General features: G+C 38.8%; 1 protein-coding gene and 1 pseudogene across 1 annotated transcript; one reads left to right on the top strand and one right to left on the bottom strand.

The window, feature by feature from the left end:
* Window positions 1-580: 580 nt before the first annotated feature.
* On the bottom strand, window positions 581-6,944 carry LOC122744311 (zinc-alpha-2-glycoprotein-like). The gene is given in 7 exon segments (XM_043989763.1): window positions 581-723; window positions 858-996; window positions 998-1,032; window positions 1,035-1,136; window positions 2,619-2,885; window positions 3,814-4,074; window positions 6,860-6,944. Coding segments are annotated over 7 exon segments (1,032 nt in total).
* A 2,335-nt stretch (window positions 6,945-9,279) lies between these two features.
* LOC122739618 overlaps window positions 9,280-18,853 on the top strand; it is a 36,815-nt pseudogene continuing 27,241 nt past the window's right edge.

Below are 18,853 nucleotides of genomic sequence, written 5' to 3'. Positions count from 1 at the left end.
GAAAAAAGGCCAAAGTAGTCTCCAACTGTATTAAAATTAATTAATTAGAGGAAGCTAGGTGTTGCAGTAGATAAAGCACCATTCCTGGATTAAGGAGGACCTGAGTTCAAAAGTTCAAATCTGGCCTCAGACACTTGACATTTACTAGCTGTGTGACCCTGGGCAAGTCACTTAACCCTCACTGCCCTGCAAAAATGTTAGTCATCATCATCATATAATAATAATAATAATAATAATAATAATAATAATAATAATAATAATAATATAAGCATTGCTTGCTGACACTTATATAGGACTTCAAGGTTTGACTTGTGCTTTATATGTGTCATATTAGTTAAGTGCTATTATTATTCACCTTTCAATGATGAGCAACTTGAAACTTGGAGAGGTTGATTTGCCCAGGATCTTATTGAAGAGTTTTTTTGACCAGGTATTATTTAGACTATATAGGTTTTGTGTCCTACTTTGTGCCTGAGATTCTGGAATTCTCTTCTCAAACATTTCTACAAGTAGTTATTGAAGTTGCTATAATAGCACTATCTCCTGTATCCTTGGGAGCTCCCCATCTAGTACCTTTCTGTCACTTCTCTCTCATTACATGCATACCTGACTTCCTTTTCTTCCAAGCAATGAAGGTCCCAGCACAGCAGAACAGTAGAATGACAGCTAACACAATACCCAGTGCCAGGACCCAAGGCTTCCCCATTTTGGGCTTTTCAGGTACTATAGGGAGAAAGGGTACAATGTAAGTGGTTGTAGATTCAATGAAAGGAGGAGGAGGAGAATGGACTACATTCTGGGACCTGGTCTTCTGAGAATGTGATTGAATCATAGATTGCTTGGCTGAAAACACTAACCTGGATACACAGCAGGGCTCTTCAGCTCACTGTGTTCTACCACACAAGTATAATCTTTCTCTGAGTCCTCTGGTGGGAGCTTTAAGGTAACTTGAAGGTAGAAGGTAGAATCCATATTGGGCAGGGTGCCACTGGAAGTTCTCCTTTCCCCATACACCGAGCTTCCCATTCTTCTCCAGTGCAGCAGGATAGAGTGAGGGTAGAAGCCTCTGGCTGTGCAGGAGAGAATGCTGCTGCCTTCTGGGCTGACATGGTGGGATACAGTCACTTCAGGGGGCACTGGAGCAGAGATCAAGAAAGAAGGCCTCATGTCATAATCTACCTTCACTGATGTCCCCAGTCTCCTTGATGCAGCATCCTCTATCCTATTGGACCCAATGAACCCATCAGGTTTTTGAGAGTATCATGATAGCCTATAACTCTTTGTATCTCCCTGGACACCTAGAAGAGTGGTAGGTGTGTAATTTAAGATTCTAATGTGGATTCTAATCTGTTCCCCCAGTTTGGGGGAAACTGACTAAAAATCACTGATAAAACGAGTTTAGGTTTTTAAGGGTTTATTGGAAAATAGAAAGAAAAAGATTGAGAACAGAATTCTACAGCCTGGTATTCCTATCTTTCCTCAATTTCCTGTGAAGTCCTCTGCCGCCACCACCATCAAGTCAGGAAACCAAAAAGGCCAGCGCTCTCTGCGCAGGCTCCCTTTCCTCCTTCCTGTCTCCTCCCAGACCATAGGAGGCTCCTCAAGTTGATTGGCTGGTAGCCTTGATAGACAGCACCCATGAGCAAACATCATTTCCTGACGCCAAGGAAAAGCCACAATGCCTCTGAGGCATTTTCCTCATGGTGGAGCTTTCCACAGCAAGTCTCCCAGTAGGTGGCGTCATTCCAATCATTACATAGGTAAACACTAGTTACAGAGTCAACATCTATTGGTGTCAATGATTACATCACCAGCAGGTTTCTAAACCACCTTCAAGTAGTTTGGTCTGCTATGATGGATTAAGAACAGAATCTTCTTCAATAGGTCAATATTCCATATGATCAATGATTTCCTCAGTGGGATGACTTCTAATGATGTAGATTGCAGACCCCACCATGCTACTAAGCTATCCTTCATGTGTTTCTGTCACTTCCCACCCAAAGCCCAACAAAATAAAAAGAAAACATTACCTGGTTACCTACCTCCTTGTTGGTGGTGTTATCAATTTTGTTAGACTGCTCATTAGACTGCAGACACATAGTCCATAATGCCTGGCCTTTGCCAAAGTTTTCCCAACTTTGTAGGATGTCAGAGTATGTTTTCATTCAGCTACTATAGCCTTTGATTTCCCAAAGTTATCTCCATGCCTTGATGAGGTAAGCTGAGGAAGACTTTAACATGAGCAAAAGAATGGAAGGAAAAAAAACAAAGAAAACAAGCACAGGAGATAGAAGGGAGGAAGGAAAGAGGAAAAAAGGAAGGAATGAAGGAGGGAGGGAAGAAAAAGGACAGAGAGAAAGACAGAAAAAAGGAAAGAAAAGAAAAAGGAGAGTCAGAAAGAAAGAAGGAAATGAGAAAAGAAAGTAAGAAAAAAGAAAGGAGGAAAAAAGAAAGATCCTCAACCTTTTCTCACTTTTCTCTGATTTTCCCATCGTGAGTTGGAGCTATGGTCAGAAGTTAGGGATTCTGCCTGTCTCTCTAGGGCTACAGTTACTGTGCAGGATGATGAAGGTGAACCTGGACCTCCTGGAAGGAGATGGGAAGAAGTAAACACTCACCATTATCTCTTAAGTTTGAGTACCCAACGACTTTCCTCATCATGTCAACACAATATCGTTTCATGTAGTGTTTCATTATGTAGGTCCAGAAGCGAGTCTCTAGAAAGTACTGGTATTTCTTGACTTCAGGCTTTAAGGTCTCCCAGTGCCCAACCTCTTCATCAATCCTGTAATATTCCTCTCCATCCCAAATTAAATGGACATGGCTCTTTAACTTGATGTCATTGTTTATTTCACAATCTGCAAGGACCTGCCATGTGTGGTTTCCTGTGGAGGGACATTGGGGTGTTTTTCCTCTGGGAGGGAAGGAGACAGGGGCAGGGAACCTGAAAGAGAGACCCATCTTTGGGGGACCTCTAGGAAAGGTGATATATATATGTACATACATACATACATACATACATACATACACACATATTTAACCTTATGTTTTGGGTTAAATTTTCTTGTGACAACAATCAAGTAAGACTCCCTGTCTCTGGAGAATACCAGCAAAATTCAGATAGGGAATTGTACAAAGATAGAACTGACTTAGGAGTTGGGTTCTCTTCATTCTGGGACCACATATTTTCTACAACATGAAATTTGAATTGGTATGTTATACAGTGTGTTTCCCAAAGTCTTAGTGTAGCTTTAAGCTCTTAATGCTTTAGGGACCTTTGTATCTGAATTTGAGTATTCTCTTCTTTTTAAAACAAAGACTAGAAAATACCACTTTTGGATTGTAATACCACTGTTGTGTGTAATTGCAGGGTAAAAGAGAATGAAGGGTGTTGGACCTTGTAATAGGCTCTAAAATCCAGGTGAATAGAGTGGAGATAAGTAAACAGGATGGACTTCCGCCATTCTTAAACTCAGGGGCTAAAAAAGTGCATATAGCATCATCCTCTGAGTTCAGGTTTATTGATTAAGAAAGTTTGGGAAGTAGTTAAAGTCATTGGGCTGAAGGCAGAGGTGTCTTAGAAATATTGTAGAAGGGGATGGTGACCCAGATGGGTGACACCAAATGGGTGAAGCCTAAGGCTTATGGTTGGATCTTTTACATCTGTCTCCATGGAAATAAATAAGAGTGGATTGGGACCAAGAACATCTATCTCAGTGGTATGATCTACTAGAGATAGAGCTATTGCCTTTAAAGACAAATTGACAAGGTGTGATGGAAAGAGGTTTTGGGAGATGAATGGATTTGACTTACTGTTAGAGTTAGTGTCATTCTGTGCTAAGTGTTGGATTTTCCAGTGGAAATCTTTCTCATGGTCCACCAATAAACGACGCATCTGGGTAATGGAATCAACTTCCAATACCTTGGAGATCCAGGGTATCTTGAAGATAAGTTCCTGTTGTACTTTATTGTAGGATACTGTTTCAACATCATCCAAGAAGCTAATTGCATTTAGTTCCAAAAGAGACTGGATTGTGCCCACTGCAGTAAACTGAACCACATGCCTGTGGTGGACTAAATTATAAGAAAGAAGAGAACATGCTGTTTCAGGTTCAGGGTGGGGGTGTACTCAGAGGATCATCCATTCATTTGCCCTTCCCCTTTCCCTTACCATCAGTAAAGATAACTATACAGATGACTCCAAAATCGAAACGTCCAACTCTTAGTCTCTCTTGAATTTAAGCATCACTAGGTAGGTGGTGCAGTGGACAGAGTGTTGGGCTTGTGGTCAGCAAGACCTGAGTTCTAATTTAGCCTTAGACACTTAGGCTGTGTGACCTGGAACGTTGAGCTCTTTAAGCCCGAGTTTCCTTATCCATAAAATGAGGATTATAATGACCCCTACCTCTCAGGGTTCTTGTGATGATCAAATGAGACATTTGTAAAGCACCTAACAGTGCCTGGCACATTGTAGGGGCCTAATAAATGCTACTAAAAACTTCTGCCTATATGAGTTATTTAGGTCTTGTTTATATAATAATTATATTTAAACAAATTTGTCATATATATTATTTATATAAATTGATATGTATATGATATTTATAAAACAACTATTTAAATATTTAAAATACTAAGTTATATGTATTAGAATCTATCTAGGTATATCTAAATGCAATAATGTAGAAAGTTTACATTACATATGTCATATGTGTGTATGTGTATATTATATCTATGTTTGATATATGTATAAAATATAATTATATATCACAAATAAAAATAAAATTAAAAAAACAAACCCTTCCTTCTAGATATTTCCAATTATATTGGCTATAGGTATCTGAAACTCATTACTTTACCCCCTAAACCCACTCCTCTTCTTAACTTTCTGTTCATATCAAGAACACAACTATTGTTCCAATGATTCAGATTTGCAATCTCAGATGCATCCTCCGATCTTCCCTCTTCCCTCTTCTCCCATATCTGACCAATAGCCAAGTTCTACTGATTCCACCCCCACAAACTTCTTTCAAATCCATTTTCTTCTCTATGTACTCATCGCCCATCCTAATTCAGGGCCTAATTCTGGACTTTTGCAATTTCCTGCTATTGGTTTTCCTTCTTCAGATTTCTCACTTCTCCAATCAGTCCCCCCCAATCTTCCCTTTTCATATTGCTAAAGCTCATCACTTCCCTTCTCTAAAGAGCTGTAGTGGCCCTCTATGTCATTTGAAAACCTATTTTATTTTTAATTTATGGACTAAATCAAGCTTTTCCATAACATAGTATAATAAAAATGGTGATTGCACACAAAACAGCAAATTCTATTATTATAACTTGCTATTCCATTTAAAATGTATAATAAAGTTATCATGTAAATTTTTCCCTTTTCTTCCCTTCCCCCATCCCCACCCTAGACACAAATACGTACATATGTAAAATCATTCTATATGTGCTTCTATTTATGAGTTCTTTCCCTGGATGCAGATATCATCTTTCTACATATGTTCTTTGTATTATTTTGGTTATTATAATAGAAAAATGACTTATTCACTCAAAGTAATTTTTTAAAACAATATTACTGTTACTGTATACAACATTCTTTGGGTTCTGCTAATTTTGCTCTTTATTATTTCATGGAATTCTATCCATGTTTTTCTAAGATCATCAAGCTCATCATTTCTTATAGCACAGTAGTATTCCATCACAATCTTATACCTTAGCTTGTTCAGCCTTTCCCCAGTTGATGAGTATCCCTGCAATTTCCAGTTCTTTGTTATCACAAAGAGCAGAGGTTCTTTTCCTTTCCCTGTTCATCTTGGAAATAGATCTCGTAGGGGTATTGCTGTCAGAGGGTTATAGATAGCTTAAGTAACTCCTTGGGCATAATTCCAGATTGTTCTCCAAAATGATTGATCGTTCCAATTCCACCAACAATGAATTAGTGTCCCTATTTCCATATTCTTTCTAACATTTATCTTTCCCCCTTCAATCATTTTAGTCAATCTCATAGGTGTTTTATTTGCATTTTCTCTAATCAATAATGATTTAAAAGCATTATATGTGAAGTTATTTTGATTTTCTTTATCTAATAATTGCCTATTTCATATCCTTTAACCACTTATCAATTGGGGAATGTTTCCTATTTTTATACCATTTCACAAAGTTCTTTATATATTTGATATAGGAGACCTTTATCTGAGAAACTTCTATAAAGTCTTCTCCCCAATTTCATGCTTTCTTTAAACCATAATTCTGACTATCTCACTTTTACTACTTAGTAAACCCCAATAGCTCTATCTTACCTCCAGGATAAAGTTCTTTGCTGGGCACTTAAAACCTTTCAGAGCATGGGTACTTCCAGCCATTCTAGTTGTTTTATTACTTAACTCCCCTCCATGCATTCAACTACTAGCTTACTTGCTATTCTTCACTTCCCTCTTCCTCCTGCCTTTTTTCCTGACTTTGTCCATGCATTGAATGTTCTCCATCCTTAGCTCTCCTCCTGGATTCCCAGGATTCCTTCAAGTCTCAGATAAAATGCGATCTTTGGCAAGCCTTTCCTGTGCCACAATTGCCAGAGCTTTTCTCTCCAAAGTTTAGCTTCATTTACTCTGTAAGTATGTATCTTTTAGAAATCTTTTTATTTATATTTCTCTGCCCCATTAAAATGTGAATTTCTGGAGGCAGAGTCTAGGTTTATCTGATTTGTTTTTTGATGTCCTTAGCATTTAGCACATTAGCTAGGGTATGAAAATTACTTACCTGAAGCCTCTTGATAACAACAACTGAGTTTTCCTCATCAGACCCCAAAATCCATGGTCTCTCCCTACTATCCCTGACTACTTTCCCCCTAACTTACCTGCCTGGGTATCTCTCAATGCAAGTGCTCCCAAAATGAGAAGCCAGGCTGAAGAGAACTGTCTCCACCTCCTCTGACACTCCATGATCTTTCAGAAGGTTGTTATGTGCCAGGATAACCACAGTCTAGTTGGGGGGGAGCTTTAGGCCCCATATACGGTGTCCCAGCAGTAATCTAAATGAGAGTTGAGGTCTCTCTGTATAGGGTCATGAACCCTACCCTCTATCTCCACCCAGGCTGGGGTTGCCTCTGCTGAGGCCCTGCCCTCCTCTCAGCATCACCTAAAATGTCTGTTAGGAGGTTGAAACTTTCACTGCCTAGCACATATAAGAAAGAAGTGAAACAGAGTCTGTGGGTGAGGCAGGGCACCTCAGAGCACAGTGATCATCAAGTATTGTCTGGGAGGTCTAGGACAAGGGCTGGTTCAATGCCAACCACCTAATCATCATTCTTAAATTTCGTGGAACCTAGAAATTGTTAGGTCTGAAAGGAACACCATGAGGATTTAAATTTGGAGGGGGAGAAACAGGATGTGATTACATTTTCTTTTCATCACTCTGCCTTTATTCCTAAAGTAATTATTGCCCTTTAAGGTTGACAGAATACTTCACATATATTATCCTATTTGATCCTCACAACAATGTTGTGAAGTAGACACTATTATAATCTTCATTTTCAGATAAGGATACTGAGACTGAGAAAGATTAAATGACTTTCCCAGGGGTGATACCACCAGAAAAAGTCTAAGGAAGAATTGAAAGAGAGGTCATCCTGGCAATGTTGACATTTTTTTTATTTTTTTTTTAAGTTTTATTTTAGTGAGGGCAATTGGGGTTAAGTGACTTTCCCAGGGTCACACAAGCTAGTAAGTGTTAAGTGTCTGAGGCAGGATTTGAACTCAGGTACTCCTGACTCCAGGCCATGCTCTTATCCACTGCGCCACCTAGCTGCCCCCAATGTTTACATTTTTGACACTACTCCATACTGCTATTCAAAGCTTATTAGTTTGTTATATCCTTTCAAGCTCTCCCCAGACTGTCGGGTTGTTCTCCAGGTTAATCACTGAAGTTTTATATGGCACGTCCCAGTGTTTTGTCGCTTGCCATCCATATTTGGCTTCCTTCCATTGTGACTATATATTATGCCATCCTGGCACATTCCTGGTCTGTGTCTCAGTTCATTGGACCTGTGTCACTGGCTCTGGAAAGCATTATCTTACATTTATCCCTAGTCTTCAGTTATGAGCTCCATGCATATAACTCTGCAGTCTTTCTCTACATAGTCAACTTCTCAGAGACTCTGTAGGTCCTCTATTTACAATTGCTTTGTGTAAATCTCTCCATATGATCCACCATTAAGAAAACTTCAAAGTTAATAGTGCAGATTCAACTGAAATTATATGAATATACAATGCATACATTTTTTCACTTTAGAAATGTAGTTGTTAAACATTTACCATATGTCCTTGGATATTAGGAAACTCCCTCTATTTTGGTCAACACTTTCCCCTAAAACTTATAATGTTAGTTCCTGGAGTACTGAAATATTAAAAGATTCGCTCCAAGTCACCACAGAATGGCACCTCTAATTAAAACCAAATACCTTCTGTTACTTTCCCTTGCTTTGGAATATTTACAAATTCATGATCCTGTCTCAAATATTCAAAATGATTTAGATCTCATCAATTTGGATTTCACTCCATGATTTGATCCAAGCTATTCATCCCTAACTATCCTTGTTTCATGTCTTTCCATCAGTTTATGGCAAAGATTTACCTTGGAGGACTTCTTCATGGAGCATTTTGTGGTATTCCTACTGAAATCTGTTCCCACTTTGACTATTTTCTCTCATACGCCTCTGTTTCCCCTTTTTCTCACTTTGACTCTTCCTAATGCTGCCTCTGCATGTTCTCACCCATGTACCTGAAATGTACTAGGTATCTCTTGTATCTTGTATAGTTCTTATATCGCTCACAATAGTTAGCTCTGCCTGGATGAACAATGGATGTTCAAGGAATGTTGGATTAACATATGGTCACAGTGCTCAGAGAGAATCAGTGACACACGGAGTTTTAGAGCCGATGGAGTTGTTTCTATATTTCTCTAGACCGAATTTTTCTCACCTCAAGTCACAAATGAATTATTGATTTTGAGGATAGTGATGATGATTCGTGCAAAGTGGGAGAGAGGGAAAGATGGTTGGTGAGAGGGGGAAGAAGGTACATCAGAATGAAGTTGATATATGATAGGACATAGAGAAAAGTCCCTATGATTATAAAGAAAAGACTTTGTTTCTTCATTTTTTCCCCTCAATGGCCTTGATCTCAGAAGCCATTCTTCTGACATTTAAGGTCATTTCCAGTTCCTATTTCTTGGAATTTGTAGTCCCTGAGATCCTGGTCACCTCTGCCAGTGGAGAGGATGGCCTCAGAGCTGGTCACAATATCTGAAAGTCAGCCAGTAACTACTGTCATTATCATCAGTGGAACAAAGTCTTACATCAAGGAGGTGTCTGGAGAGAACCTGGCTATAGAGGTAAAGTTCAGTGTGGGATTAAGGAACTTCAAGGAAGAGGAAGAGTTAGGTTTATAAAATCCATGGAGAAAACATTACTAATTACCCTACCTTCCTCCCCACCCCTTTGGGTTTATATAGAGTCTCAGTACAGCTCTGTTTCAGTACCCACCTGAAAGTGCAAGATCTGTTGCACATCTTAGATTGCCAATTTCCCCATAATGTTAGGCTTAAGTACCACCTTCTACATTCGACTTTCCTTGGTATCCTCCCTCACCCTTATCCTCCCTCCCAGGATAAAGCCATCATGACTATTATTATAATAGTGATAATAGATAACATTTATATAGTCCTACTATTTGCCAGGACTGTTTCTAAATACTTTGCAAATTCTATCTCATCTGATCCTCACAATATAATACTAGGAAGTAGGAGCTGTACTACATTTTACAGCTGAGGAAACTCAGCCAAATGGAGGCCAAGTGTCTTGCCAGGGTCACATTTCTAAGAAGTGTCTGAAACCACATTTGAAATCAAGTCTTCTGACTGCTGACCCAGCACTCTATCCATTACATCACACAGCTGAAGTCAAGAGGACCAGAATTTAAATCCTACCTCTCTATGTCCTGGCAAGCCCCTTAAATCTCCCTGGAACTCAGTTTCCTAATTTCTAAAGGTGAGGGGTTGACTTCATGGTCACTGAAATTCCTTTCATTAAAAAAAATGGGTGGATTATGAACATACTTCATGTTAGTTTACACAGAAAAAAGATACACTCTCAAAATCAGGGACTGTTTTTGGTAAGCACTTAATACACCTAACTCATTTATTGACCACCTTTGCTGATTCCAATAAAGGGATAAATGTTGAATTGCCATTCGATCATTAATGGGTATGGACAGACAAACAGGGCTAGAAAAATAAGCAGGCTTTCTCAATTTGATTCAGCACTAATAGTTAATGATTACCTTCTACATATAAGGCAGTCTTCTAGATAAGCTCTCCCTATATGCACGTATATTTATGTCTATATTTTTTTGTATGCATTCTCACCACCCATCCCACTAATCTCAGTGGGATGTGAGTCTCCCCTCCAGTCCCTTGGATGAAGTCAAGCTCATTGGCCAGTCATATGCAGCCTCTTTTGGAAACTGGGAAAACATTTCACATCATCAGTCCTGCAGAACCTTGACGGTTTGAAGATCATTGCAAATGGTTCCACAACAGGGTCTTCCCTTTCCTTTTGAAATGGAAGATGAAAGATGGAAATGGAAGGCAAGAAGATGGAGTCCATCTGGCCAGGTGACTTGAATTCAGTAAGGGTAGTTAAGTGAGCATCTTCTATGTCTTGCTCTGCTCCTTCAAGGAAACCAATTCTTCAAGTCACTGGGTATAGGGCCAATCATGAAAACCAACCTTGGGCTTCTGACTCACCCTAGTTTTGTCTTAGAGAGAAAGAGAATTTGGCCCAGCCTCCAGAGTTATTGCTTGCAGCTGCTGCTCATTGCCCCTCCAGTTCAGTTGTTCCTGCTTCCTTCATGTAGTGACAGTATTGTTAGTATGGGGTGATACTACAGAAAGTAGCCATAGAAAGGCATCTGAGAGTCAGAGGATGCTACAAAACATCTGAATGAAAGCCCAGAAACAGCTCCTTAGGCATCATGGTTTAACCACACACACACAGACACACATGCACACACACACATATATACACATGTAATAATGCATATTCATTGTGAAAAACGATGCTTTGTAACTAATATCTTGGAGGTTCAGACCATTATGAGAAATTAATTTTTGTAACCTATATCTTGAAGATTCTATCCTAACTTCTATTCCAAAGTCTTTTTTTTATTTTTTATTATTTATTTTTTAGTGAGGCAATTGGGCCAAGTGACTTGCCCAGGGCACACAGCCAGTAAGTGTTAAGTGTCTGAGGCCAGACCTGAACTCAGGTACTCCTGACTCCAGGGCCGGTGCTCTAATCCACTGCGCCATCTAGCTGCCCCTTCCAAAGTCTTTTTGATAAAATGAAGTCAATTCTCCTTGGTGCTAGTTAGGATATAACCTCTAGATAAGATAAGATACTCTCCTTGACCCTTTGTCACAGCTATAAACCTCTAGGAATCATTAAGATACCATTGACCCATCTCATTTCTGGTTAAGGCCATTAAATTTGGTCTGAGATGAAAGTTACCACTGTGTCCGCTAAGGAGACAGAACTTTTGTTTTAGATAGAAGACCTCTCCTCCAATGAGTGGTTATTCAGGTTATTTATTTGAAAGAAGCATATGCATTAGCCAAAAGTTGTGGGTGGGTCTGGTGACAGTCTAGCCTACCTTCAATTAATTTGACCAATCAGATTTGATTGCTTCTCAATGGACCTCCTCTTGCCCCCCAAAAGTATAAAACCTGAAGAGAGTAGCAAGGCTGGTGCTTCTTTCTTCCTTCCTTCCTTCCTTCTTTCCTACCATGTGTTAAGGGGCTAAAATTCTAGCTAGTCTGTTTAAAATATCTAATGAGTGGTCCGCCAATAAATTAATAAGCTTTAGCAAGAAGTTAGACTTTTAAGCATTTATTAAGGAGAATAAGAATTTGGTAAAGAGAGAGAAAAAAGGCCTAGATTCCTATCTATTAAAGGGGAGAGCACATTTCTAGCTCCGCTCTCCACCAGAGTCCAAAGGGAAGAGAGCGAGAGTGACGCCAGTCTCTTCCTTCCTCCTCCCACTAGTCCGCGTCACTTCCTGATGCCAAAGAAAAGACTCCTGGTCTTGCCCTCAAAGACCTTCGCTTCATGGGCAGAACTCTTCTACAGTAAGTATCCAGCAGTGGCGTTATTCCAATCGTTACACATGAGAGGTTAAGAGCCATCTTTGTCATCTCTTACCAGTTGTGATTGATTAACATGATTATAATTTACCTAGAATTTTGTCTCATGATTGTTTTACTCATCACAACATGTTTTATACAAATAAGCCTATAACACAAATATGCGTATGAACATCTATTTATCATCTATCTATCATCTATCTATCTATCTATCTATCTATCTATCTATCTATCTATCAATAATCTTTCATCTATCTTTATCTACCAAACTATCTATCTCTTCAACATCTATTATCCATCTATCTACTTATCCATCCATCCATCCATCCAATATGTATCTAGTAAACACGTAGGTTAGGTGGTATTGTATTTTACTCCATTCCATCCACAGGAAGGTTGTAAGGGGAATCTTCAAGCAGAAGCATCACCTGTTTTGGTTATCAGATGAGAAGAGCACCTGCTTTAGAGTCAGATGATCTAGGTCTCCTCCACCTTTGATTCTTACTGCTTCAGTAGATTTGGGCAATAAAAATGGAATGCCGTGCTATCAGCATTCCAGACTCAGTCCAATTCACAATCACTAGGGTTAGAGTTATACGCATTAGGCTTGTCTTGGAAGATGCCTCAAGCAGCCTTGTTCCTAATTAATGGACTACAGGAAAAGATGGGGCAGAGAAGCAGAACCTTGGAGCAGGCTTGGGTTACCTAGCTGAGGGCAGTGACTAGGATTTAGCCCCTTTCCACAATCTAGGCAGGTTCATCCATCCATCCATCCATCCATCCATCCATCCATCCATCCATCCATCCATCCATCCATCCATCCATCCATCCATCCATCCATCCATCTATCCATCCATCCATCTTTCCCATTGAAAAATGTATTCCCAAGCTTAAGTTCCTCTTCCTTTCATTTGGGCCTAGCTCTTCCTTGGTTGACCTGTTCCCTGGTGCTAATTGTTTGGCTAAAACTAAAAAACAAGGTCTTTGAGGTCCTGATTCTTTGATTTTCATATGCTTCAGACATTTTTTTTCACCAGACCCCAGCTATTTTTCCTATAGGAAGCAAATAGGGTATTCCTCTTTTTGGAGCCCAACATCATCTAGGAAGGGGTTCCTAACCCTTTGTGCTATGTACCCTTTTGGCAGTCTGGATAAACCTACAGAACCGTTCTCAGAAGGAATTTTGTAAATACATAAGATTATAATTTAGTGTATTTTAATACAGTTTTTTATATATATATTAGAAAAATCATATATAAATGTATATATAAACACGCACATATGTATATTATATACATAAGTATATGTATATATACCATCTATAAGTATATATTCTAATATGTGTATATTACATATATTAATATATAAATATAAATACAAGTATATGTAGGATATATATCTATTTGTGTATATGTATATAAACACACACACACACACACACACATACACACACGTGTTCCTAGGCCCCAGGTTACAAACCCATGTTTTCTTATTAAAGGTTCATTCCTACCCCCACCCCCTGCCCACAGGATTATACTCAGTTTTACTGGGTAGTTGATCTGGATGCTAAACTTGTATCTTTTTGCCTTTAGAATATCTTATCCTATACTCTTTCCTCCTTCATAGTGGTAGCTGTTAACTCCTGTGTGGTCCTGATTGTGGTTTCTTGGTATTCTTTCCATTTTGCAGCTTTTAGTATTTTTTCCCCTTTGATCTTTTCAGGTCAAAGAACTATTCTTTTGAAGTTTCTTGTAGGAGGTGATTGGTGGATACTTTCTATGTTCACTTTGTCCTGTTGTCCCAATCATTCTCCTCATCTCCACCTCCTCCCCTCCCTGGCTTCCTTCAAGTCCCAGCTAAAGTCTCACATCCTACAGAAGGCCCTTTCTGATCCCTCTTAATTCTAGTGACTTCCCTCTTTTATCTCCAATTTACCTTGTACATATCTAATCTATAGAAAATCATTTACTTGTTGTCTCCTCCATTAGACTATGGGCTCTTTGAGAATAGAGATGGTCTTTGATCTTTTTTTTTTGCATCTTATAGACCTAGCATAATACCTAGCACATAGTAGGTTCTTAATAAATGTTTATTGACTAATATGTCTGATCAATTTTCTTTCATGATTTCTTAAAATATGATATCCAAGGATTTAGTTGGGTCATGGCTTTCAGATATTAGTCTACACAGGTGTAGACTTACCCTTCGGTGGTGCTGGAGTAGACAATAGTCAAATTGTCCCTGTCATCTAACTGACAGGCTCAGTAAGTTTGGAGTAATAATCACGCTTCTGGTTTGGTTATGTTCTGGGCCTAGGGCTGAGTCTCTGGTGTTCTTTAGTAGTGTTGCTTGCTTAGCACTGTTCTGGGTCAAAGGTTGAGTCTGTGATTTGCTCTGCACAATTAAAGATGGCTGATCTGACTGGCAAGGGGAATGGAAAGGGAACAAGCATTTAAGCCCTAACTCTCTACCAAGAACTGTGTTAATCACATTACAAACATTATCTCATATGATTTTTACAACAACCCTGGGAAGTGGGTGGTATCCTTTTCTCTATTTTACAATTGAGGAAACTGAGGTTAAATAATTTGCCCAGGGTCACATAGCTGATCAGATTTGAATATACATCTTCCTGACTACAGGCTATCCACTGTACCATCTAGCTGGGAACTCTGATATTGTTGTAGGAGAAAGGGACTGAGTCCAAAATATATTTTGGGGAATGTCTTGCTAAGGGCTCTGGGCCCTGAGTCCAGAATTTGAGTCCCTCTTAGAGACCCTGATTTGCTGGTTTAATTTCCAGGGCTGAATCTGAAATCAGTCCTGTTGTCCATCTATATGCTGTTGGCTTGCCTAGGATGTCTGGGTTCTGAGTTTGTGATTCTGGACCACCCCTGTTCCCTAGATCCTGCCATAATCATTTGCCTCTAGTTAGAGCCTGTGATTTTAAGCTAGAAAGATGACCTGCAACAGCTTCTTCTCTTATTGATGTTCTTCAGAGATTATTGTTGGAATAGTTGTAAGTGGGGCGTGGACTGGGGGCACAGACTGGGCAGGTTCCTCCTACTCTATCACAATGGCTAATTCTCTAGGGTTATCATTTAAAGGCAGGGGAAGGATTCAAGTTATTCCAGTTGGTCCTGGGTTGGTGAAGCTATTGACAGTGCCAAATGGGAGTCATTGGGAATGTTTATTAGGAAATGTGAATAGTTTAGGTTTTTTGTTTTTTGTTTTGTTTTTTTTAGTAAGGCAATTGGGGTTAAGTGACTTGCCCAGGGTCACACAGCTAGTAAGTGTTAAGTGTCTGAGGCGGGATTTGAACTCAGGTACTCTTGACTCCAGGGCCGGTGCTCTATCCACTGCGCCACCTAGCTGACCCTAGTTTAGGTTTGCCATATCCATTGTTATTGAACCTGAGATTCATTACTATGAATTTATCTGGGTTGTTTCTAATACCTGGAATGCAACCTCTCTTCACCATCCTTTCACAATCAGTTCAAGGTTCCATCTTCAACATAAAAGCCATCTTGATCCCTCAGCTGCTAGTGCCTCTTCCCAATCCCAGAACACTTTTCATATATATATATATATATATATATATATATATATATATATGAATATGTTATTTTCTCCTACAGAATGTAAGCTTCTTGAGGGCAAGGACTATTTTACATTCATCTCTGTTTCCCCAATATCTAGCATAGTGCCAAACACATAATAGGTTTTTAATTTATTGAATGATTAATGACCCATACCCTATGTAATGACTCAATCTTTTTTTTTAATAAAGTATTTCATTTTTTTCCTGCCACATGTAAAGATAGTTCTCAACTCTTGTCTATACAAGCTCTCCAATCTCAGACACTTCTTCCTCCCCTCCCTCCCTCCCCCTCCCCTAGACAACAGGCAATCTGACATAGGTTATATATATACACACACACACACACACACATAACAACATTAAACATATCTCTGCATCAGTCATGTCACAAGAGAAAAATCAGAGCAATGACGAAAAACCTCAAAATAGAAAAACAACAGCACCCAAAACAAAAGAAATAGTATGGTTCATTCAGCATCTATACTCCACAGTTCTTTTTTCCCCCTGGATTTGGAGATCCTCTTCTATCATGAGTTCCCTGGAACTCTTCTGTACCATTGCATTGGTGAGAAGAATATAGTCCCATCACAGTAGATCAACACTCAATGTTGATGATACTGTGTACAATGTTCTTCTGGTTCTGCTCATCTCACTCATCATCAGCCCACACAAGACCCTCCAGGTTTCTCTGAACTCCTCCTGCTCATTGTTTCTTACAGCACAATAGTATTCCATTTATTCATATACCAAAACTTGTCCAGCCATTCCCCAATTGATGGGCATCCCTTCAACTTCCAATTCCTTGCCACCACATAAAGAGCAGCTATAAATATTTTTGTACATGTGGGTCACTTTCTCCTTTCCATAATTCTTTGGGAAAAAGACCCAAAAGTGGTAATTGCTGGGGTCAAAGGGTATGCACAGCTTTATTGCATTTTGGGCATAATTACAAATTGCTCTCCAGAATGGTTGGATTAGTTTACAGCTCCACCAACAATGCATTAGTGTTCCAATTTTTCCACAGCTTCTCCAACATTTATTATTTTCCTTTTTTGTAATTTTAGCCAATCTAATAGGTGTCAGGTGGTACCTGAGAGTTGTTTTAATTTGCATCTCTCTAATCATTAGAGATTTAGAGCATTTTTTCATATGGGAATAGATAGCTTTGGTTTCTTCATCAGAAAACTGCCTGTTCATATCCTTTGACCATTTCTCAATTGGGGAATGACTTGGATTCTTATAAATTTGATTTAGTTCCCTTTATATTTTAGAAATGAGGCCTTTATCAGAAGTACTGGCCATAAAAATTGTTTCCCATCTTTCTACCTCCCTTCTAATTTTGGGTGCATTGCTTCTGTCTGTACAAAAGTTTTTTAATTTAATGTAGTCAAAATCATCCATTTTGCATTTTATAATATACTCTATCTCTTGTTTGGTCATAAACTGTTTTCCTTTTCAAAGATCTGATAGATAAACTATTTCTTTCTCTCTTAATTTACCTATGGTATCACCTCTTATGTCTAAATCATGTATCCATTTTGACCTTATTTTAGTATAAGGTGTCAGATGTTGGTCTATGCCTAATTTCTGCCATACTATCTTCCAGTTTTCCCAGCAGTTTTTGTCAAATACTGAGTTCCTATCCCAGAAGCTGGAGTCTTTAGATTTATCAAACACTACATTGCTAGTGTCACTTACTACTGTGTTTCCTGTGCCTAGTCTATGCCATTGATCCTCCACTCTATTTCTTAGCCAGTACCAGATAGTTTTGATGACTGCCACTTTATAATAAAGATCCAGGTTTGGTACCACTAACCCTCCTTCCTGTGAATTTGTTTTCATTATTTCCCTGGATATTCTTGATTTGTTGTTTTTCCAGATGAATTTCGTTATTATTTTTTCTAGCTCTATAAATAATTTTTAGGTAGTCTGATTGGTATGGCATTGAATAAGTAAATTAATTTAGGTAGTATTGTCATTTTTTTTTTTAGTGAGGCAATTGGGGTTAAGTGACTTGCCTAGGGTCACACAGCTAGTAAGTGTTAAGTGTCTGAGGCCGGATTTGAACTCAGGTACTCCTGACTCCAGGGCCGGTGCTCTATCCACTGCGCCATCTAGCTGCCCCTGTCATTTTTACTATATTATCTCTGCCTATCCATGAGCAATTGATATCTTTCCAATTATTTAGATCTGATTTGATTTGGGTGAAGAGTGTTTGGTAGTTGCGTTCATAGAATTCCTGGGTTTGTCTTGGCAAGTAGACCCCCAAGTATTTTATATTATCTACCATTACTTTAAATGGAATTTTGCTTTCTATCTCTTGCTGCTGGACTTTGTTGGTCATGTATAGAAACACTGATGATTTATGTGGATTTATTTTATATCCTGCTACTTTGCTAAAGTTGTTAATTGTTTCAAGTAATTTAAAAAAAGTTTTTTTTGGTGAGGCAATTGGGGTTAAGTGACTTGCCAAAGGTCACACAGCTAGTAAGTGTTAAGTGTCTGAGGTCGGATTTGAACTCAGGTACTCCTGAATCCAGAGCCAGTGCTCTATCCACTGCGCCATCTAGCTACCCCTCAAGTAATTTTTGAGTTGATTCTCTAGGATTCTTTAAGTATACCATCATATCATCTGCAAAGATTGATAGTTTTGTTTCCTCCTTGCCTATTCTAATTTCTTTAATTCCCTTTTCTTTTCTGATTGTTAAAACTAACATTTCTAGGACAATATTAAATAATAGGAGTGATAATGGACATCCCTGTTTCACCCCTGATCTTATTGGGAAGGCCTCTAATTTATCTCCATTGCATATAATACTTGCTGATGGCTTTAGGTAGATACTGTTTATTATTTTAAGGAAAGCTCCCCCTATTCCTAAACTCTCTAGTGTTTTTATTAGGAATGGGTGCTGTATTTTGTCAAAAGCTTTCTCTGCATCTATTGAGATAATCATATGATTTTGGTTGGTTTTCTTATTGATGTGGTTGATTATGTTAATAGTTTTCCTAATGTTGAACCAGCCCTGCAGTCCTGGTATTGTGAGATTTAAA

This window comes from Dromiciops gliroides, chromosome 2 (genome assembly GCF_019393635.1).
Source record: "Dromiciops gliroides isolate mDroGli1 chromosome 2, mDroGli1.pri, whole genome shotgun sequence".
NCBI classification, from domain to species: domain Eukaryota; kingdom Metazoa; phylum Chordata; class Mammalia; order Microbiotheria; family Microbiotheriidae; genus Dromiciops; species Dromiciops gliroides.
This window is presented reverse-complemented; position numbering and strand designations above follow the sequence as displayed.